The 21,340-nt window shown below is 44.1% G+C and overlaps 1 protein-coding gene across 1 annotated transcript in view; it reads left to right on the plus strand.

Annotated features, from left to right (window-relative positions):
* Positions 1-21,340, plus strand: part of vipr2 (vasoactive intestinal peptide receptor 2) — a 148,398-nt gene that overhangs the window by 59,132 nt on the left and 67,926 nt on the right. The window contains exons 5-6 of the mRNA XM_048559580.2: positions 9,132-9,229; positions 16,174-16,312. Coding sequence (XP_048415537.2) covers positions 9,132-9,229; positions 16,174-16,312 — 237 coding nt within the window. The remainder of the gene's footprint in view (positions 1-9,131; positions 9,230-16,173; positions 16,313-21,340) is intronic.

A 21,340-nucleotide genomic window follows, 5' to 3' on the forward strand; every position in this document is an offset into this window, starting at 1 on the left:
CCACAAAATATTTGAACGATATTTCTGTAACTAAATGGAGTGGGAACGTTAAAGGTCAAAATACCTTTGGGCAATGTTAGTGCAGGCAATTAGTACAATCTGCAGTTTCTTACTCCACTACTTTATAAAAGGAAGCAATCTGTTCAAAATAAACATTAAATGTCTTTATTAAAATAATGAAGAAAGGAATTTCACTCTCACGTTCTTAATAACCCCGCTACAGTAGTGTATTGGAACAATGTCCCATTACTCCCAGAGTCATCATAAATGTGAAAAATTTCAGTCGTTACCGAAGTCCCCGATTTATCTAATTGCTGAACTCAAGGTTTTAAACAGGCATTCACTAGCTTTCTGTACTTTACAAGGAAATACTACACAATGTGACCAATTTGACATAACCAATGGCAAAAGGAAATATAAATAGTTAATTTAAATCTCTATAACATTAAACTCTCCCTCTTCCTAAATTCTTCCTCCCCAAGCAGACAAACATGCACAGACAGACAAGTCATGGATATTTAGGATAGAAAAGGGAAAACGAAAATCTTCAAAACCTTCAGCTCTCTTCTGTCTGCTCTACTCCCACTGCACCAGGAAAGGCAACCATTCTACGCAGCTCACAACTTCTCCACTAATACAATTTACAAAACTGCAACCATCTCTTTGTACAATCTCCTTCATTTAAAGCAGTATTTTCCTTTTTTAGTCCATAGTCCAAAAATAAAATGAATAAAGAAGTAAAACAATGTGATGATTAAATAATTACAGATTTAATGCAGTCTGCTGTCAACGCAAATCGTCATCAGTAACAAATAAAAATGACATTGACAAAATCCTCTGGCTGAGATGCTCGATGGAAACTTTGTGATTTGTTGGACTTGATCCCAGGAGCAGGAAGCTGCTACTTAATAAGCAATGTTTGGTAAAATTTCACAAGAGCAATCATTTATCAAAAGCTGAATGATTGCAAAGCTTATTTTTTTTCAGGCTTGCAAACAAAACCTTACCTAGATCTAGAGGCAAGAATAGACCATTTCCGTATGTTCTAAATGAATTACACCCAGCATGAATTACGATGCAAGAACCAAAATAATCTCTGATGAAAAAGTTGCAGATTGTTCATAGAGCTAAACCTGATGTGTAGTTTAAAGAATAACAGTTCCCTGATTGGATATTATGCCGCACTGTAGAGCCTTCACACTGCTAGCATGGTTATGAAAGAAACAGAAAGCAGTTTTAATATGGGGTAAATTATAGAACCATGCATTGGAATGCAACCAACATGTCAAACACTTCAGTTTGATTCATTTGCTTCAGTTGTTAAAGCATAACAACAAAGTCACTTAAGCAACAATGTAAAAACCTGTATAAAACATATTAAATAGTCCTTGATTTGCAAAACCTACCTGTTTGTGTTAAATAATTTACACAGGGAGTCTGTTCAGTGGCTTCTGAGCTTGTGAGAAGTCTTAAAGATTTGTGCCAACGTTCAAGGTCGGTGTCACTTCAGTCCACAAACTTGGATCTGTCTTTGAATTGTTTCACTGCTCTTTTACTGCTGCTGGGTCAGAATCATGGAATTCCCCTCCTCACCACAGTATGGGTATGCCTACACTGAGGTGGCTGAAGAAGGCAGCTCACCGCCATCTCAAGGGCAATTCACTGATGGATGGTAAATGCCAGCCAAGTTAGTGAAGCACGTGTCCCATGAATGAATTTTTTAAAAACTCACTGTACGTCCAGTAAAAGGCCGGAAGGGGATAATATGCACTTAAGTAAGGTATGGTTAGCATGTAAAAAAGTACTTTTCACCATATCTCATTACATGTAACTATAATAAATCAAACTAATAGGTGCAGCTAACCTCAATCTGAACCTGTGGTACTTGGATCTGAGAGAGCTGGAAACATTGGGGAGCAGTATCATTAAACTGGACGCAACATGAAGGTGTTTTCCAGAGACTGTCAGGCACACAATCTAGTGGAGAAAGCACAACATTAAAATTGCAGCTCAGTCATTCAACAATCAGAAAGACTTGTTCACACAAAGGTGTTTCCCCCAACTGTTGAAGCCGATTGAAAATCTTAGAAGTGAAGCTTTTGAGATTTTCGTCAGGCGGTAGTATTAAAGGTTATGGAATCAGAACAGGTGCACGAGACACAAAGTAGCCATGATTGATTTGAATGATGGGGCAGGCTCCAGGGCTGAATGGCCTCCCTCTGCTATGTTCCTGCTCTCCTCACAGCTTGTTCAGAATTTTGTGCTGTCCTTAGAGAAACTGAGGGGGGAGTGATTTAGACATCAAGACAAGTAGGATTGTTTAGTCTGTAACTGTATTGGAAATAAAACATTTTGAGGCAATTTTGAGATCTGCAACAGACACACTTATAAAACAAGGAAATCAATCATAAGATTTGAAGGCATAGTCCATGTGGAACTAAACCATGTTTACATCAGCAAATTATTTCATTTGCATTAACTAGCAGCCACACAAGTTACATAAGAACAGAAGTAGGTTGGATCACAAGCAGCTTTCCTTCTCTCAGAGAGCAATTAGCCTTATTAAACACATCTGCAGCTTGTACAGTAAATGCGAATTCAATAGCCACTGTGCAAAGCCAGATTCAGGGGTTGGGGATCATGTTGCTTTGAAGGCTCTTGTGGTGCAGTGGCAGTGTCCCGATATCTGAGCCACAGGGTCTGGTTTCAAGTCCCATTTGCTTTGGAGCTGTGTAATAATATTTCTGAGCAGATTAGAAAGCTCAACAGTTGAAGATATGTAAAAAGTCACGGTCTGAGTGACTTCCTAATTAGTTTGGACTGCCTAAAGGGCTTAGTGAGAAATTTTGCAGGTTTTATGTCCTCACTGGTTCTTGGGTTGTATCTGTTTGTTTTAACTTTTTCAGAGGGCTGCATGGTTTTCCTGTAAGAGTGTCTGTATTGTAATATATTACAGTTGTACGGGACAAGCTGAATGGGCCATTAAGCCATGAGCTGCCCAGCATTGTCATGTTTATACATGAACCTTCCTTAACTTTATTCACTGCTAGGGATAGTTAGTTTTCTAAGTTGTAAGAACAGCTCAAAAGTACTAGGCAAAAATGATTGCCGCGATATTCTAGAAGTGGAAAAAGCCATTTCAAGAACTATTATCTTCCTGTTCTAAATGAATTGCCCCAGTGATAAAGATGAAGGAATATTAATTTGATACTCAAAGACTATGAATGTAATCAATAATTTACATACACAGCAACAACAATGAAAACAGAAATTGCTGGAAAAGCTCAGCTGGTCTAGTAGCATCTGTGAAGAGAAATCAAAGTTAATATTTCATTTACGGTGACCCTTCCTCAGAACAGAGTCATCAGACCCGAAATTTTAACTCTGATTTCTCTTCACAGATGCTGCTAGATGTGCCGAGCTTTTCCGGCAACTTTTGTTCTTGTTTCTGATATACAGTTCTTTCAGTTTCAATAATCTACATGTTCTACATCTTCCGCTCAGTAGTTAATTACAGCTAATGTCAGTTCCAGGGAAAGTGATAACCTGTTGACATGCTCACTAGACTATTAACATAGCAACTGACTGGAGTCCTCAGGACACCATGGTGGGTGGTGGAATTTGAATTCATTAAAAATCTGGAATTAAAAGGCTAGTGGTGACCATGAAACCATTTTTGATTTTTGGGGGTCAGGAGAAGCCCCTCTGATTCACAAATGTGCTTATGGAAGGAAACTGGCCTACATGTGATTCCAGCCCCATAGCAATGTGGTTGACCATTAACTGCTCTTTCGGCAAATTATTGATGGGCAGTAAATGCAGGCCTGACCTACAATGACCACATCCTTTAAATGAATTTTAAAAATCGCTATTAAACAGACAACAGAGTACCTGATGGCATTTCTTCCATAAGTCAGGTGATTCTGTTTTAGTGATGTGGATATTATACGTTGTAATGTGTTATTCTGCTGCTTAGGCAATGCTAATTTATATTTGGCCTTTCCCTCCAAGTTTATAAATCCACTTATCCAGACGAGTAGAAACTATTCCAGTACGTTGTTGTCGTGTATTCTAGAGAGTGGGCAAGCTTGGCAGAGTCAGGAATTGAGTTATCGCAGAATTCCTAGCCTCTGACCTGCATTTTTTACACCTGTAATTATCAATAAGGTTGGCCCAGTTAAGTTTCTGGTCAGTGGTAATGCCTAAGATGTTGAAAGTGAGAGATTCAACTATGGCAATACTACATAATGTCAAGAGGAGATCGTTCAATTCTTTCTTAATGGAGTTGTCACTTGTATGACATGAATCTTACTTATCACCTATTAGTCAAAGCCTGAACATTGACCAGATTTTGCTGCATTTGGACATAGACAGCTTCCGTATCTGTAGTGCTACAGTTGATGCAATTGGTGGTGATAGTTCTGATTTTATGTCTGATGTAATGATGGTGTTACAATTAGGTGGGGTAAAGATTTCTCTAACACTAGAACGGAAGAAGTAAATAAACAAAATAAGCTATCTGAATTTTAGAAGGTGTAAGATAGATTTCTAAACACACAGCTCCAACCTGCTTTGTGATACGATCCATTACTGAGAGTCAAGTCTAGGATTCTGTTTAACTGACTCCTAACAGTTACTGGGCATTGAACTGTGGAACCAATTCTCAATCTGTCAACATGATCTCTTCTGCAACTTTGTGAGTCTACGTATTCTCAGTTCCAACAGAATTTAGAACATACAGCAGAGGATCAGGCTCTATGGCCTATCATGTAAGTGCCAACCATGATTCATTCTAACTAATGCTAACTGCCTGCATGTGGTCCTTATCCCTGTACTTCCTGTCTGTTCACGTGTGTGTCTAAATGCCTCTTAAATGTTCCTGATGCATCGGCTCCTACCATCTACCCTGGCAAGGTGTTTCAGGCACCAACTGTGTGTGTGAAGAGCCTGGCTCGCACATCTCCTTTAAACTTTCCCCCCTCACATTAAAACTATGCCTCCTAGTATTTGACATTTCCACCCCAGCAAAAAAAACTCTGAATATCCACCCTATCCATGCCGTCACAATTTTATATACTTCTGTCAGGTTGCCCCTCAACCTTTGACACTCTAGCAAAAACAATCCAAGTTTGTCCAACCTCTCCCTGTAACTAATGCAATCTAATGCAGGCAACATCAGGGTGGTGCAGTGGTAGTATGGCGCACTGACCTCTACATCGCCAAGGCCAAACGCCAACTCTCCGTCACCTCCTCCTACCGCCCCCTTGATCATGACCCCACCCCTGAGCACCAAACCATCATCTCCAACACCATCCATGACCTCATCACCTCAGGGGACCTCCCACCCACAGCCTCCAACCTCATTGATCCCCAACCCCGCACAGCCCGTTTCTATATCCTTCCCAAAATCCACAAACCTGCCTGCCCTGGCCAACCCATTGTCTCAGCCTGTTCCTGCCCCGCCGAACTCATCTCCACCTATCTGGACTCCATTTTCTCCCCTTTGGTCCAGGAACTCCTCACCTATGTCCATGACACCACCCACGCCCTCCACCTCCTCGAGGACTTCCAATTCCCTGGCCCCCAACACCTTATTTTCACCATGGATGTCCAGTCCCTATACACCTGTATTCCTCATGCAGATGGCCTCAAGGCCCTCCGCTTCTTCCTGTCCCGCAGGCCTGACTAATCCCCCTCTACCGACACCCTCATCCGCCTAGCCGAACTCGTCCTCACCCTCAACAACTTCTCTTTCGCTTCCTCCCACTTCCTACAGACAAAGGGGGGTGGCCATGGGTACCCGCATGGGCCCAAGCTATGCCTGCCTCTTTGTAGGTTACGTGGAACAGTCCCTCTTCCGCACATACACAGGCCCCAAACCCCACCTCTTCCTCCGTTACATTGATGACTGCATCGGCGCCGCCTCTTGCTCCGCAGAGGAGCTCGAACAGTTCATCCACTTCACCAACACCTTCCACCCCAACCTCAAGCTCACCTGGCCCATCTCTAACACATCCCTCACCTTCCTGGACCTCTCAGTCTCCATCTCAGGTAACCAGCTAGAAACCGGTGTCCATTTCAAACCCACTGACTCCCACAGCTACCTAGAATACAGCTCCTCCCACCCACCCTCCTGCAAAAATTCCATCCCCTATTCCCAATTATTCCGCCTCCGCCGCATCTGCTCCCAGGATGAGGCATTCCGCTGCCGCACATCCCAGATGTCCACGTTCTTCAAGGACCGCAACTTTCCCCCCGCAGTGGTCGAGAACGCCCTTGACCGCGTCTCCCGCATTTCCCGCAACACATCCCTCACACCCCGCTCCCGCCACAACCGCCCAAAGAGGATCCCCCTCGTTCTCACATACCACCCCACCAACCTCCGGATACAACGTATCATCCTCCGACACTTCTGCCATCTACAATCCGACCCCACCACCTTTCCATGCCCACCCTTGTCTGCCTTCCGGAGAGACCACACTCTCCATGACTCCCTTGTCCGCTCCACACTGCCCTCCAACCCCACCAGACCTGGCACCTTCCCCTGCAACCGCAGGAAGTGCTACACTTGCCCCCACACCTCCTCCCTCACCCCTATCCCAGGCCCGAAGATGACTTTCCACATCAAGCAGAGGTTCACCTGCACATCTGCCAATGTGGTATACTGCATCCACTGTACCCGGTGCGGCTTTCTCTACATTGGGGAAACCAAGCGGAGGCTTGGGGACCGCTTTGCAGAACACCTCCGCTCAGTTCGCAACAAACAACTGCACCTCCCAGTCGCAAACCATTTCCACTCCCCCTCCCATTCTCTTGATGACATGTCCATCATGGGCCTCCTGCACTGCCACAATGATGCCACCCGAAGGTTGCAGGAACAGCAACTCATATTCCGCCTGGGAACCCTGCAGCCATATGGTATCAATGTGGACTTCACCAGTTTCAAAATCTCCCCTTCCCCCACTGCATCCCTAAACCAGCCCAGTTCATCCCCTCCCCCCACTGCACCACACAACCAGCCCAGCTCTTCCCCCCCCACCCACTGCATCCCAAAACCAGTCCAACCTGTCTCTGCCTCCCTAACCGGTTCTTCCTCTCACCCATCCCTTCCTCCCACCCCAAGCCGCACCCCCAGCTACCTACTAACCTCATCCCACCTCCTTGACCTGTCCGTCTTCCCTGGACTGACCTATCCCCTCCCTACCTCCCCACCCACACCTTCTCCACCTATCTTCTTTACTCTCCATCTTCGGTCCGCCTCCCCCTCTCTCCCTATTTATTCCAGTTCCCTCCCCCCATCCCCCTCTCTGATGAAGGGTCTAGGCCCAAAACGTCAGCTTTTGTGCTCCTGAGATGCTGCTTGGCCTGCTGTGTTCATCCAGCCTCACATTTTATTATCAGGTAAAGTTAATTACAGTTTAAAATTTTAGTGTCTTTCAGATGTGAGAGTGAAATCTGAATCTCAACAGTCTAGCTGTTATCCTATTCCCTCAGAAGTGTCAAAGTTTGCAGTTAACCTTGTTTTCTTAGTTTATGGGGAAGATTTCAAGTTGCTCTCTCATAAGGACTGGTTTCTGTAATTAAGCAAAAGAAAGAGTGGGAAAGAGTAGTGCTTTCAGTATCTTTGGTATTATCAGTCCATGTTGTTTTCTCTCTGTTTTTATTCTAAGGCTGTAATTGATATGCAGTTTCCCAGTGGATTTTGATATCTGTGTCATTTCAAAAGGGACAGTAGTAGACAAGTTTTCATCTCATAATATGTGAACTTATAATGCATCTGTGAGTGAAAGAAGTGATGCACATTTCTTGATGCCTCAGTGAAATTATAGTACCTCTAAATTAAAATGGTAATTCTGATTCCATTAGTTTCACATATTCAGCCTGTGTTACCTGGGCTTGACAGGTGAGCTCAGTAGCCAAATTAGGTCAGTAGCCTTCTTTTGAACAGCTGTTTTCAGTCTTGTGAATGTCAGCGTTTCTTAATGTGGAGTGAATTGCAATGGCTGAAGACTGGATCTGTAATGTTGGAAGTTCAGGAGGAGGCTGAAATAGATCGTCCACTCTGCTGGTTGAAGATAAATGCAAATTCTGCTACCTTTTCCACTCTATTGTTGAGTACAGGAATGTTTGTACCGCCTTCTCCTCCTGTTAGTTATCTACAATTACTTGTGGCTGGCTCTGGCAGAACTGCAGAGTTTCGACCCAGTCAGTTGATTGTGGGATATCTCAGATTTGTCTATCATGGGCTGTTTCTGTTGTCTGGCACCCAGTAGATATTGTGTTGTAGCTTCCCTGGGTTGTCATCTCATTTTTAGGCTTTGCTCCTGGCCTGTCCTCCTGCAATCTGTATTGAACCTGATACAGTGGGGGTACGCTAGGCTTGTTTAGGGGAAATGCCTGGAGCATGTTAACACTGTGGGACTGTCAATCACCAATTAAGATGCCAGCCCTACATTTAGGACGTGAAATGGAAAACCTTGGCCTCCATATAAGTAGCAGTGGGGAGACAATTTGAAGTGATTCAGTGGCAGAAGAGAAACACGTCAGTTTAATTCAAAGTTTTGATGTGCAGTATAGCTAAAACCTAATAGTGCTTTTATACTGAGATCAAATGGATGATGCAGCAGCTGGAGTTGATCATTTTAAACATATCTCAGGGTAAGACCAGCGCATTCTTTTTCTTTATACATTCACGAGATGAGGGTGTTGCTGGCTAGGCAGCATTTACTGCCGATCCCTAGTTGCCCAGAAGGCTGTTAAGAGTCAAACACATTTCTGTGTGTCTGGAGTCACATGCTGGCCAGACCAGGTAAGGATGGCAGTTTTCTTCCCTAAAGAACATGTGTGAACCAGATGGGTTTTTTCCAACAATCGACAATGAATTCACAGTCGTCATTGGATTCTTAATTCTGGATATTTCATTGAATTCAAATTCCACCATCTGCCATGGCAGGATTTGAACCCAGATCCCAAAATGGTATCTGGGTCTCTGGATTAACCATCCAGCAATAATAGCCCTAGGCCACCGCCTCCCCAGTCTGATATTGATTTCTACTGAATTATGATTGCTGTCTGTACAGAATAATTGATAATGGTTTCGTTGGCTAACTGCTATCTTATGTTTCCCAAAGGCTGCCTTTTTCGAGCTGGTGAAAGCTATTTATACGCTCGGACACAGTGCCTCCTTAGTAGCTCTCATGACTGGATCAGCAATGCTTTGTTTCTTTAGGTGAGAAACAATGATATAAATAAAAGCAGAAGTATCCAAATGCTAGAAACCTTTTTTTTATAAAAACAGCAAGTGCTAGAGAAACTCAGCAAGTTTGGCAGCATCTGTGGAGAGTGGAACATAGTCTTTTTGACTCTTCCTCAGAAGAAAGGGGAAAGGACTCAAAACATTGACTTTGTTCCTCTCTCCACAGATGCTGCCAGACTTGTTGAGTTTCTCCAGCATTTTCTATTTATATTTAACATCTAAGTTTGCTGTGATTGTCTTTCATGATTCTTCTGTGAAGGTGGATGGATGTTGCTATATGTGGCAGATGGAGTCTTGCTTGATGAATCAAATGGCCTTTTCTGCTTTCTGATGTTTACATGAGCCAATATTGACTGCTTCACATAAAATCTTCTACAAGTCACAGCATTTTTCAGGTGTAGCCTGTGAGAAGCTACATCGAGTCTTTAAATCATTTTAAGTAATTCCAAGAGCTCAGAACATAGTAAGTACAGGTCAGATTAGTTGACTATTTATTGTCAACAGGTAAGAGATACTGTCTGTATGCCATTGGCATCACAATACCAAAAGCCTCGAAGTCCTTACTTCAGACAAAGGAGACTTTTTTCACTTTCTTAGAATCTTGTAAGGGCATGACAGGCTATAGACTCCGCACAGGAGAAAACATCATTCCCATGTCTAGAGGATCAAAAGATGAATGCTCACATTTGTGCCATATGCACTTTTGCATATGGAATGCATGGCTGTAATGTAACCATTTGCTGCATCTAATAAAAAAAATCAGCAAAATAAACTGTTGTGAAGATTAGAGCAAACTTACCCTAACAAGGTACATTATACAGGGTAGAGTTTGAAATCCTCATAACATGTTAAAAGTAAATGGACATAAACCTGAAGAGCTGTAGCTTGCTAGGCTAATCTACTCAAAATTGGAAAGTGGGATTAGGCTGGATGGCTACTTGTTGGTTATCACAGATACAATAGGTCAAATGGCCTCTCTGCATGGTATAATTGTCTAAGGTTAATTGATACTCTAGGCTGTGGTGGAAGTGTAGTCAGGGATTGTGTGAGGCAAACAGTTGCTGTTAAATATTCTTGGAGCCCCATCCTATTGAAGGGGTTCAGGTGAGGTGGAGATGGAGGGCTCAGCTGCCTCTAAAGTGGAGGCTTCTGATGGTGCTGCGTGTGCTTTTTCTTCCAGTTCGGTTCCTCCTAGCACTGCCCTGTCTCCTTGTGAGGAAGTGGTACCTGGAGAGTTTGCCAGGTTCCCTATTCCCCTAGTTGCCATGGTTGGGGTACTGTTATGCATCTTCCCAACAGCCCTTGAGGATGCTGGACCTGGCTATCTGTGACAGCCACCAATCTGGCCACTGAGGCAGACAGACAGTCATATGAATTGCTTCACTGCTGCAGCTTCTGGGCAATGGGAGCCATTGTGCCCCACATCCCTGTCTGCAGCTCCTATCCCTCCCTGTGCATGTGGACAAAGACCCTAATTTCTGACACCACAGTGACCGCTCCAGTCTGGGGGTGATCAGGGGCTTCGTCTCTGGCCATCGTCCTTGTGCCAGTGCCCTGGGGCGTTTCATTTTTCTTAACCTTGGCCAGCTGCAGATCTGTTACAATGAGTTGCCCACCAGTGAGTGCTCGAACACTGTCTAAACCTGATGGTTCTGCCGTGATCTGAGCCGGGGGAGGGTACAGAGAGCAGCCTTGTCGATTGGCCCCCTGAAGCCTCAATACTCCTATCCTTGTTAAGGTGGCCTCTGGCCGTTTTTCTGCGGTTGTGGTGGAGAAATGAGAGAGAGGAGCTTTGTAGCTAATGGTTAGAAGTGGTGTGTAATGAAAATGGCTGGCAGTGGTACCTTGGAGTGAAGAGTGGTACCTACTCAGTTGGTGGGACATGGATGTTTCGGTATTCCCACAGGACCAATCCCCATCTTCTTCTATACAGGTGAGGGTTCTTTACCTTGAAGGGAGTGAGAAACTGAATGTCAGACACACATCCACCTGGGTGCAGTGGAAAGAAAGTGGAGAGGCTCCTGGCACCAGATTCCTAGGGTTTAGCTCGCCCAGACACTCAGTGATACGTGAGGCTATGACCTTCCACTGAACTCCGACCCAACAGAGTATCATCGCCCTTAGGCTTACATCAAGAAACAGTGAAATAGCAAGCACTGATTATTTTTCACTAGCAACCTGGATGGTTTCCTTCCCAATTTTAAAGACAATCTGCTGGGATTCAGGGGCCAGACTGACAATGGACAAAGGTACTTTTTCTATACTTAGTTTGCGGAGGGGAGGCGATGGCCTAGTGGTATTATTGCTAGGCTGTTAATCCAGAGACCCGTGTAATGTTCTGAGGACTCGGGTTTGAGTCCTGCCAAAGCATAGTGGCATTTGAATTCAATAAATACTTGGAATTAAGAATCTAATGATGACCACTGTCGATTGTTGGAAAAAGCCGTCTGGTTCACTGGTGTCCTTTAGGGAAAGCAATTGCCTTCCTTACCTGGTCTGGCCTACATATAACAGCGATGTGGCTGACCCTTAACCCCACCTCTGGGCAATTAGGGATGGGCAATAAATGCTGGTCTGGCCAGTGATGCCCACATCCTGATTTTTTTTTCCATTCATTAATGGGATGAAGGTGCCATTGACCAGGCAGCATTTATTGTCCATCCCTAATTACCCAGAGGGCAGTTCCGAGTCACCAACATTGCTGTGGGTCTGGGGTCACATGTAGGCCAGACCAGGTAAGGATGGCAGTTTTCTTCCCTAAAGAACATTAGTGAACCAGATGGGTTAATGAATTTTTTTTAAAAATCCTGCAGAATTCATTGAGACAAGCTGGGCCTTTCGTTATTTGATTTCAGTGAGTGATATCACAGACACCAACATCACCAGTGGGACAGACCAATTGGAAGTGGCAGCCCAGTGGTACATAGTCAGGTAGGGTTACTGTGTCAGACCCCATAAAGCCTCATTAGTTCCTCATCAAGTAAACCCACCCCTTCTTACAGCCTGTTATTCAGCTTCAGCTGATCAGTAAGTGCTCTTCCATGTTGAACATCACTTGGAGTCATAGAATCCCTACAGTGCACATGTAGGCCACTCAGCCCGTCAAGTCTGCACTAACCTTCAGAAGAGCATCCAGCCCAGATCCACACCCACACCATATCTCCACAACTCCACACTTAACACATCCAATCCGCCAAATCTGCATATCTTTGGACTGTGGGAGGAGACCACAGCACCTGATGGAAACCCAGGCAGAGATGGGGAGAATGTGCAAATTCAACACAGAGAGTCTCCCAAGGCAAGAATTGAACTAGTGACCCTGGTGCTGTGAGGCAGCAGTGCCAAACACTGTGCCACTGTGATGCCCAAGAGAGCACAGAGGGTGGAAAGGGCACATAATATACTGTGAATGGGGGACTCCAAAGTCCACAATCAAAAGTGGCTTGGCAGCAGCCCCTTCAGTGATCGAGCTGGTTGGATCCGAAAGGACATAGCTGCTAGACTGGGCCTGTGGTAAATGGTGAGGGAACCAACAACAGGGAAAAACATACTTAGCCTCATCCTTACCCATCTGCCTTTTGGAGTTGCAGTCTATAGCATTATTGGTAAGAGTCTCCTGATTCCCATTGATTCCATGGTTGTTAGGGCTCCTTGATGCCACATTCAGTCGAATGTAGCCTTGATGTCAAGGGCTGTCCCTCTCACCTCCCCTCTGGAAATCAGCTGTTTTGTCCATGTTTGAACCAAGGCTGTAATGAGGTCAGGAGCTGAGCGACCCTGGCAGAACCCAAACTGGGCATCACTGAGCAGGGTATTGCTGAGCAGGTGCTGCTTGATAACACTGTTGATGACACCTTCCATCACTTTACTGACGATAGAGAGTAGACTAATGGAGTAGCAATTGGTCGGGTTGGATTTGTCCTTTTTACGTACAGGACAATTTCCACATCGTCAGGTACATGCCAGTGTTGTAACTGTGCTAGAACAGCTTGTCTAGGAAAGCGGCAAGTTCTGGAGCACAAGTCTTCAGTACTATTGCTGGAATATTTTCAGGGCCCGTAGCCTTTGCAGTATACAATGATTCTAACCGTTTCTTGATATCACGTAGAGTGAATCAAACTGAAGATTGGTATCTGTAACACTGGGGACTACTGGAGGAGGCCGAGATGGATCATCCACTCAGCATTTCTGGCTGAAAATTGCTGCAAATGCTTCAGATTTATCTTTTGCATTGATGTGCTGGGCCCTTCCATCATTGAGGATGGGGATATTTGTGGAGCCTTCTCCTTCAGTGAGTTGTTTAATTGTCCATCACCATTCATGACTGGATGCGGCAGGGCTGCAGAGCTTAGATCTGATCCATTGGTTGTGTAATTGCTTAGCTCTGTCTATCACTTGCTGCTTATGCTGTTTGGCGTGCAAGTAGTCCTATTTAGTGGCTTCATCAGGTTGGCACCTCATTGTTAAGTATGACTAGTATTGCTCCTGGCATACCCTCCTTCATTCTCCATTGAACCAGTGTTAATCCGTTGGCTTGATGATAGTGATGAAGTGAAAGAAGTGCCAGATTATGTGGTTGCAAATTATGATAGAATAGAATTCTGATGCCATTGATAGCCTACAACACCTCATGAATGCCCAATCTTGAGTTGCTAGATCTGTTTGCAGTCTGTCCCATTTAGCAAGGTGATCATGCCACTCAGCACAATGGAGGTTATCCTCAATGTGAAGGCGGGATTTTAGCTGCACAAGGACCATGCAGTGATCACTCTTACTGATACTGTCATGGACAGACACATCTGGAGCTGGCAGATTAGTAAGGATGAGGTCAAATATGTTCTTCCCTCTTTGTTGGCTTCCTCACCATCTACCGCAGACCCAGTCCAGCAGCTATGTTCTTTAGGGCCTGACCAGCTCGATCAGTAGTACTGCTGCCGAGCCACTGTTGGTGGTGGACATTGAAATCCCCCACCCAGAGTACATTTTGTGCCCTTTCATCCTCAGTGCTTCCTCGAAGTGTTGTTCAACATGGGGGAGTACTGATTCATCAGCTGAGGGAGGATGGTATGTGGTAATAAGCAGGAGGTTTCCGTGGTCATGTTTAACCTGAAGACATGAGACTTCATGGGGTCCATAGCCAATGTTGAGGACTCCTACAGCAACACCCTCCCGACTGTATGCCACTGTGCTTCCCCCTCTGCTGTGTCTTTCCTGCATCTGGGACAGGATATATCCAGGGATGGTGATGGTGGTGTCTGGGATTTTGTCAGTAAGGTGTGATGCTGTGAGTTTGACTGTGTCAGGCTGTTGCTTGACTAGTCTATGAGACAGCTCTCCTAATTTTCGCGCTAGCCCCCAGATGTTAGCGAGGAGGACTTTGCAGGGCTGACACAGCTGTTTCAGCCTTTGTCTTTTCTGGTAGCTGGATCAATGCCAGGTGGTCCGTCCATTTTCATTTCTTTTTTGAGACTTTATAGTAACTGTTACAATTGAGTGGCTTCCTGAGCCATTTCAGAGGGCACATAGCTATGGATCTGGAGTCACATGTAGGCCAGACCAGGTGAGAATGGCAGATTTTCTTTCCGGAAGGACATTAGAGAACCAGATGGGTTTTTTCAACAATCCGACAATAGCTTCATGGTCATCATTAGAGTCTTTACTTCAGATGTTTATTTAATTCAAATTCAACCATCTGCTATGTCAGGATTTGAACTTGGATCTTCAAAGCTTAACCTGAGTTAATTGTCTGGGGATACACCACTTGGCATTTATGTCACAGGGAATGGTGGATAACATTAGGGAGGACTTGCTAAAACAAGGCATTGGTTAGACCACAGATGGAATACTCAGAGGGATTCTAATTGATGGTGTTAGAGGTCATATGTTAGCATGGATTGGGGATTGGCTCAGTAATAGAAGACAGAGTCACAGGAAGCTAGCATCCTAGCTCAGCGGGTAATAAAGAAGGCAAATGTAATTTATTTCAAAGGGAATGGAGTAGGGAAGTTCTGCTAAAACTATGCAGGAACTAGTCAGACCACAGCTGGAATACAGTTAACAGTTTTGGGCCCCAGAGGGGGTTCACAATGCTGATACTGCATATGGAGGTACTGTCTCATGCGGAGAAATTGTGCAGGTTGGGCTGTACTCTTTGGAATTTACAGAAATGAAAAGTGAAAGGTTCTTAGGCAACGTGACAGAGTAGATGTAGAAAGGAGAGACAGTCTAGGAGCAGAGGGTGTGATCTTGGAATAAGGGATCGCCCTTTAAAACAGGGATAAGGATGAATTTTCTTCAATCTGAGTGAAGTGAATCTATGGAATACTTTACTGCAGAGGGCTATCGTGGCAGGTTCATTAAGTCTATTGAAGGCTGAGATAGACTTTTAATTAGTAAGGGAATCAAAGGAGTATGGGTAAATGGTAATAAAATAGAGATGAGGATGATCATAACAGCCATAATCTTATCGCCTGCATCGTATGGTCTAATGAAACATACAATATTCTTAGTGGATTTGACAGGGTAGATGCAGAAAGATAGTTTCCCTTTAGCTGCTGTGTTTCCTACGTTACAGGAACAACTACATTTCAAAAGTGCCCAATTGGTTATAAACTGACTGCTTTGGCAAATCCTGAAGTCAGGGTCATTTTGCACGATTTGATTGGAAAAGTTACTGAAGCAATTTTGTTGCTTAATGACCAAGTTAAAATTAACACAAAGCAAGGAGAATTCTTATTACAGGCACGAGTTCATCAAAAAATACATAAGATGACAGTTCTATTCTTATAATGTTTTAAAGAACAAAAGCAGCTTTAGCACTGACAGTAATCAACATAAAATTATTGATGGAAAAAGCTAGGTAAAAATAATATTATTCAGATGGACTAATTTCTCTGCTCTTATTTTTTCCTACACAGAAAACTTCATTGCACACGTAACTACATCCACCTGAACCTGTTTTTCTCTTTCATTTTGCGTGCAATATCTGTTTTACTGAAGGATGACATTCTGTATTCAGAACATCAAAGTTCTGGTCAGTGTAATGAAGCAGCACTGGTGAGTCACTGTTACGTTCTTCCTAGCGCAATGAAGTAAAAAAAGCCCACAGATTACGAACAAATCGATTGATTGGAGAATTATTACTGTTAATACAATTTGTATTGATAAAGCACATCAGCATATCCATCTTAATTTAAAATGAGAAGACCAAGTGTAAACATGACCTACACTGAGAAATAAGGCTGCAGCACTAAGTTGGAGCTTATGTCTCGTGACCACAGTGGAATTTGTGCCCTCTTGTGGGCAGGTTTGGAAGTGCGGAGGGCCTTGCTGGGTGACCCATGGAGGTTCTGCCCATCATGACCCCATCTGATTATGTTGCAGCAGAAGCTCTGTCAGAGGTGCCTGCAGCCTACTGTGATGGTGGTGGGATGAGGGAGACCCTTGTTCACAATCACTCTTATCCAGATCGAGAAACCCGACATCAGTAAGGGAGACCCTTAGTTTCTGACCTGTTACCCTACTAACCAATCCCACTGGCAAACATCATCCCAAAGACCATCCCCTTCTTCACATTGACCTCTCCCCAGGGATCCATACTTGATTCCTGGCAGTAGTGCTGCTGTAATAGCAGCAGTGACCCCTGGTGGTAGAGAGCCGATGGTCTGTGATTCAGCAGCAGTTCTCACAGCTTGGATTTCTGCATTGCTTTGGGTTTAATTGGACAGAAGGCCCAAATCTGACCAGGTAAGTGCTTGGTTCACCTATGATAAGCTTCTAAAATTCCCTTGAGAGCATTTTCAGATAAAATCAAGCATTTCTTTAAATCATCTTGAACGTTCAGAAAATTGTAGTGTCTCAGACATCCAAAACGATAACCAGTGAGGTTGTGTTCAAGGTTGCCATCCTTGGTGAGTTCAATCTGCTCACTGTGATGTTGTGGATAAATAACCGCAACTCACCTTTAATTTGGCTACTTATTATGAAATCTCACAGCCCATCAAATACTGAAACAATGACTTAAACTTTATTGCATGTAGCAACCAAAATAAGACCCCATTAAGTAAGCAAGTTAAGCCTCACAACTCACCTTGGCTATTGATAACAAAGTGTGGAGCTGGATGAACACAGCAGGCCCAGCAGCATCTCAGGAGCACAAAAGCTGACGTTTCGGGCCTAGACCCTTCATCAGAAAAGGGGGATGGGGAGAGGATTCTGAAATAAATAGGGAGAGAGGGGGAGGCGGACCGAAAATGGATAGAGGAGAAGATAGGTGGAGAAGAGAGTATAAGTGAGGAGGTAGGGAGGGGATAGGTCAGTCCGGGGAGGACGGGTCAAGGGGGCGGGATGAGGTTAGTAGGTAGGAAATGGAGGTGCGGCTTGAGGTGGGAGGAGGGGATAGGTGAGAGGCTTGAGGTGGGAGGAGGGGATGGTGAGAGGGCTTGAGGTGGGAGGAGGGGATGGGGAGAGGGCTTGAGTTGGCCATTATCCAGTTAATGGTGGAATTCAGTCACAATTCAGTGTCTGTTTCTGGAAGTGTCCAGGGTTCCATCCCTGTGCAATGTTCTTCTTTGAACTTCTACTGCTGAATTGTTTTGGAGTTGGATTCTTACACAATTTTCAGTCTTTCAAGTTTGTGGTGTGACATTATTGAAGAACTTTTACATTCTTTCATCCCTAACACTGATTACTCCTGGAGTCCTCAAGCCTGTAGCTTGCCTTATTATCAGAAGTAATTCCCCCTGTTCCTTGTTACCCCGGGGTTAGGTGTCTGTTGAAATAGCCAGGCCTGCAATTACCTCTTTACTCTAGGACATTTGTTCTGTAGACAGGTCTTCATTACCCAATTGTCAGGAGGCATCAGGTTATCAAGCAGTGTCATCTCCTGTCTCCCAGGAAACAGCTTGTTCACATTGCTTCAACTCCTTCTTCCCAGGGATAACTAATGGGCATGTTGCTTTCAATTCCTTTACCACAGTTTCTCCATGTCCCTCTCACCTTGGGAAACAGTTTATTCCAGAAAGAGTTATTGCTGCTTCCTTCCAATGTGTAACAGATTGTCCTTGTTTATTCTTTCAATCCATGAAGTTATTAAAGTTCTGAAGTCTATGGGTATCTCAGTTTAGATTATTTACAGAAGGCAGTGCACACCCACTTCAGTGAACACCAACAACCTTTAATCACAGTAACTACATACAAGGGATAGTAAGAGAGAGAATATCTCTGGAACATTAAACTCTGGGGTTCCAGTGCCTTATGATCTGCTGTCACGGCTTACGCAGGTCTTATGGACATACTCATTACTAGAGTAAAAGTATGGCTAAGCCTTTAATCCACAACTTTACCCCAAGTTCACTCTTCTCACAAACTACTAACCTCGTTAAATGTTCCAGTTTTCACCAGATCCGTACGTCCACCCCAGCCATCATTCCCCTCAAATCATTTCCATCTAAGGCATCAATTTCCAAATGTATTCCTGGTTCTCTTGGAGGATGTAAAGGAAATGTGTGCTGCCTCATTGTTTCTGTGGGAGGTGAGCATATTGATGGAGTGGGATGGCAACTTCTCGCAATAGCTGGTTCCTGGACTGTGACACTTAACGACAAGTAATCAAGGACGCATTGACTCAAGAAAAAACACCCTAGAACTCAAACTACCACAATCCCTCACAAAGGAAGACAGGGAACTGAAATTCAGCCTCTCAGCTCCTTATTCACTGGACTTTTATCCAAGGATGAATCTAGTAGATTAGAGAAAGGGTAAAGAGCACACTGAAGCAGGTTCTGGAGGCAAGGAAATGAAGACTTTACTTTTTTCCCTCAGGCAGGAATTTCTCATTGTGTGAGCTATGGTATCATTTCCACATCAGGTTCAGCATGAGGTTGCTTTATTGAAGATAATCACATCTCAGGAGCTTCTTCAGGAAGCTGCAACATCTGCAACAGAACCAACTTCTGAACCAGGATCTATCAGAACTTCCTATCCTCCAAATATAGTACATCCATTATTCCCCTGTCTCCGCAGTACTTTTATTTCCTCAAAGAACTCCAATAAATTGATTAAATACAATTTCTTCTTCTTAAAAACTATGTTGACTCTGATTACCTTACATTTTTCTAACTACCCTGCTATAATATCTCTAATAACGACTTCATTGTTACACTGATAACAGATATTAACCTATAAAGCCTATAGTTTCCTGCCTCATGTTTCTTTTTGAACAAAGGAGTTGCAACTGCTTGGTTCCAATCTAGTCCAATCTTCCCAAGTCTAGGAAATTTTGAAAAATTCAAAACAATGAGTGAACATGTATGAGCATATGGATTAGTAGCAAGAGTAGGCCATTCCACACTTGACCTGTGCAAGTTCAATAAGATCATTTCTGATCTGACTAACCTAAATTCCTGACTAGTCTCAGTAACCTTTCTCCCCCTTCCTTATCAGGAATTTAACTGCCTGTGGCGTAAAAATGCTTTCGCCATCTTTTCAGGAAAACCATTCAAAAACCCATGAATTTCAATGACAAAGAATATCCTCCTCATCTCAGTATTAAATAGGAGTCCTCTTATTTTTAAACAGCTCTGGGTTGTCCCACAAGAGCATCCTTCCCACATCCACCCTGTCAAGGCCTCAGGATTTTATATGCTTCAATCAAGTTGCCTCTTGTTCTTCTAAACTAGTCTGTCCAAACCTTCCTCACAAGAGAACCCATCCATTCCAGGGTCAGAGATAATGGGAACTGCAGATGCTGGAGAATCCAAGATAGTTTTTTGCTTCTGTCTTTACGAAAGAAACGAACTTTGTAGTGAATGAAACCTTTGAAGAGCAGGTGTGCATGGCTGGAATGGATAGAGATAGAGGAAGCTGATGTGCTGAAAATTTTGTCAAACATTAAGATTGACAAGTCGCCAGGCCCGGATCAGATTTGTCCTCGGCTGCTTTGGGAAGCGAGAAATGCAATTGCTTCGCCACTTGCGAAGATCTTTGCATCCTCGCTCTCCACTGGAGTCGTACCTGAGGACTGGAGAGAGGCAAATGTAATTCCTCTCTTCAAGAAAGGAAATAGGGAAATCCCCGGCAATGATAGACCGGTAAGTCTCACGTCTGTCGTCTGCAAGGTGTTAGAAAGGATTCTGAGGGATAAGATTTATGACCATCTGGAAGAGCGTGGCTTGATCAAATACAGTCAACACGGCTTTGTGAGTGGTAGGTCATGCCTTACAAACCTTATCGAGTTTTTTGAGGATGTGACTAGAAAGGTTGATGAGGGTCGAGCTGTGGATGTGGTGTATATGGACTTCAGTAAGGCATTTGATAAGGTTCCCCATGGTAGGCTCATTCAGAAGGTCAGGAGGAATGGGATACAGGGGAACTTAGCTGCTTGGATACAGAATTGGCTGGCCAACAGAAGACAGCGAGTGGTAGTAGAAGGAAAATATTCTGCCTGGAAGTCAGTGGTGAGTGGGGTTCCACAAGGCTCTGTCCTTGGGCCTCTACTGTTTGTAATTTTTATTAATGACTTGGACGAGGGAATTGAAGGATGGGTCAGCAAGTTTGCAGACGACACAAAGGTCGGAGGTGTCGTTGACAGTGTAGAGGGCTGTTGTAGGCTGCAGCGGGACATTGACAGGATGCAGAGATGGGCTGAGAGGTGGCAGATGGAGTTCAACCTGGATAAATGCAAGGTGATGCATTTTGGAAGGTCGAATTTGAAAGCTGAGTACAGGATTAAGGATAGGATTCTTGGCAGCGTGGAGGAACAGAGGGATCTTGGTGTGCAGATACATAGATCCCTTAAAATGGCCACCCAAGTGGACAGGGTTGTTAAGAAAGCATATGGTGTTTTGGCTTTCATTAACAGGGGGATTGAGTTTAAGAGTCGTGAGATCTTGTTGCAGCTCTATAAAACTTTGGTTAGACCGCACTTGGAATACTGCATCCAGTTCTGGGCGCCCTATTATAGGAAAGATGTGGATGCTTTGGAGAGGGTTCAGAGGAGGTTTACCAGGATGCTGCCTGGACTGGAGGGCTTATCTTATGAAGAGAGGTTGACTGAGCTCGGTCTCTTTTCATTGGAGAAAAGGA

Source organism: Stegostoma tigrinum, chromosome 2 (assembly GCF_030684315.1).
Source record: "Stegostoma tigrinum isolate sSteTig4 chromosome 2, sSteTig4.hap1, whole genome shotgun sequence".
In the NCBI taxonomy this organism is placed as follows: domain Eukaryota; kingdom Metazoa; phylum Chordata; class Chondrichthyes; order Orectolobiformes; family Stegostomatidae; genus Stegostoma; species Stegostoma tigrinum.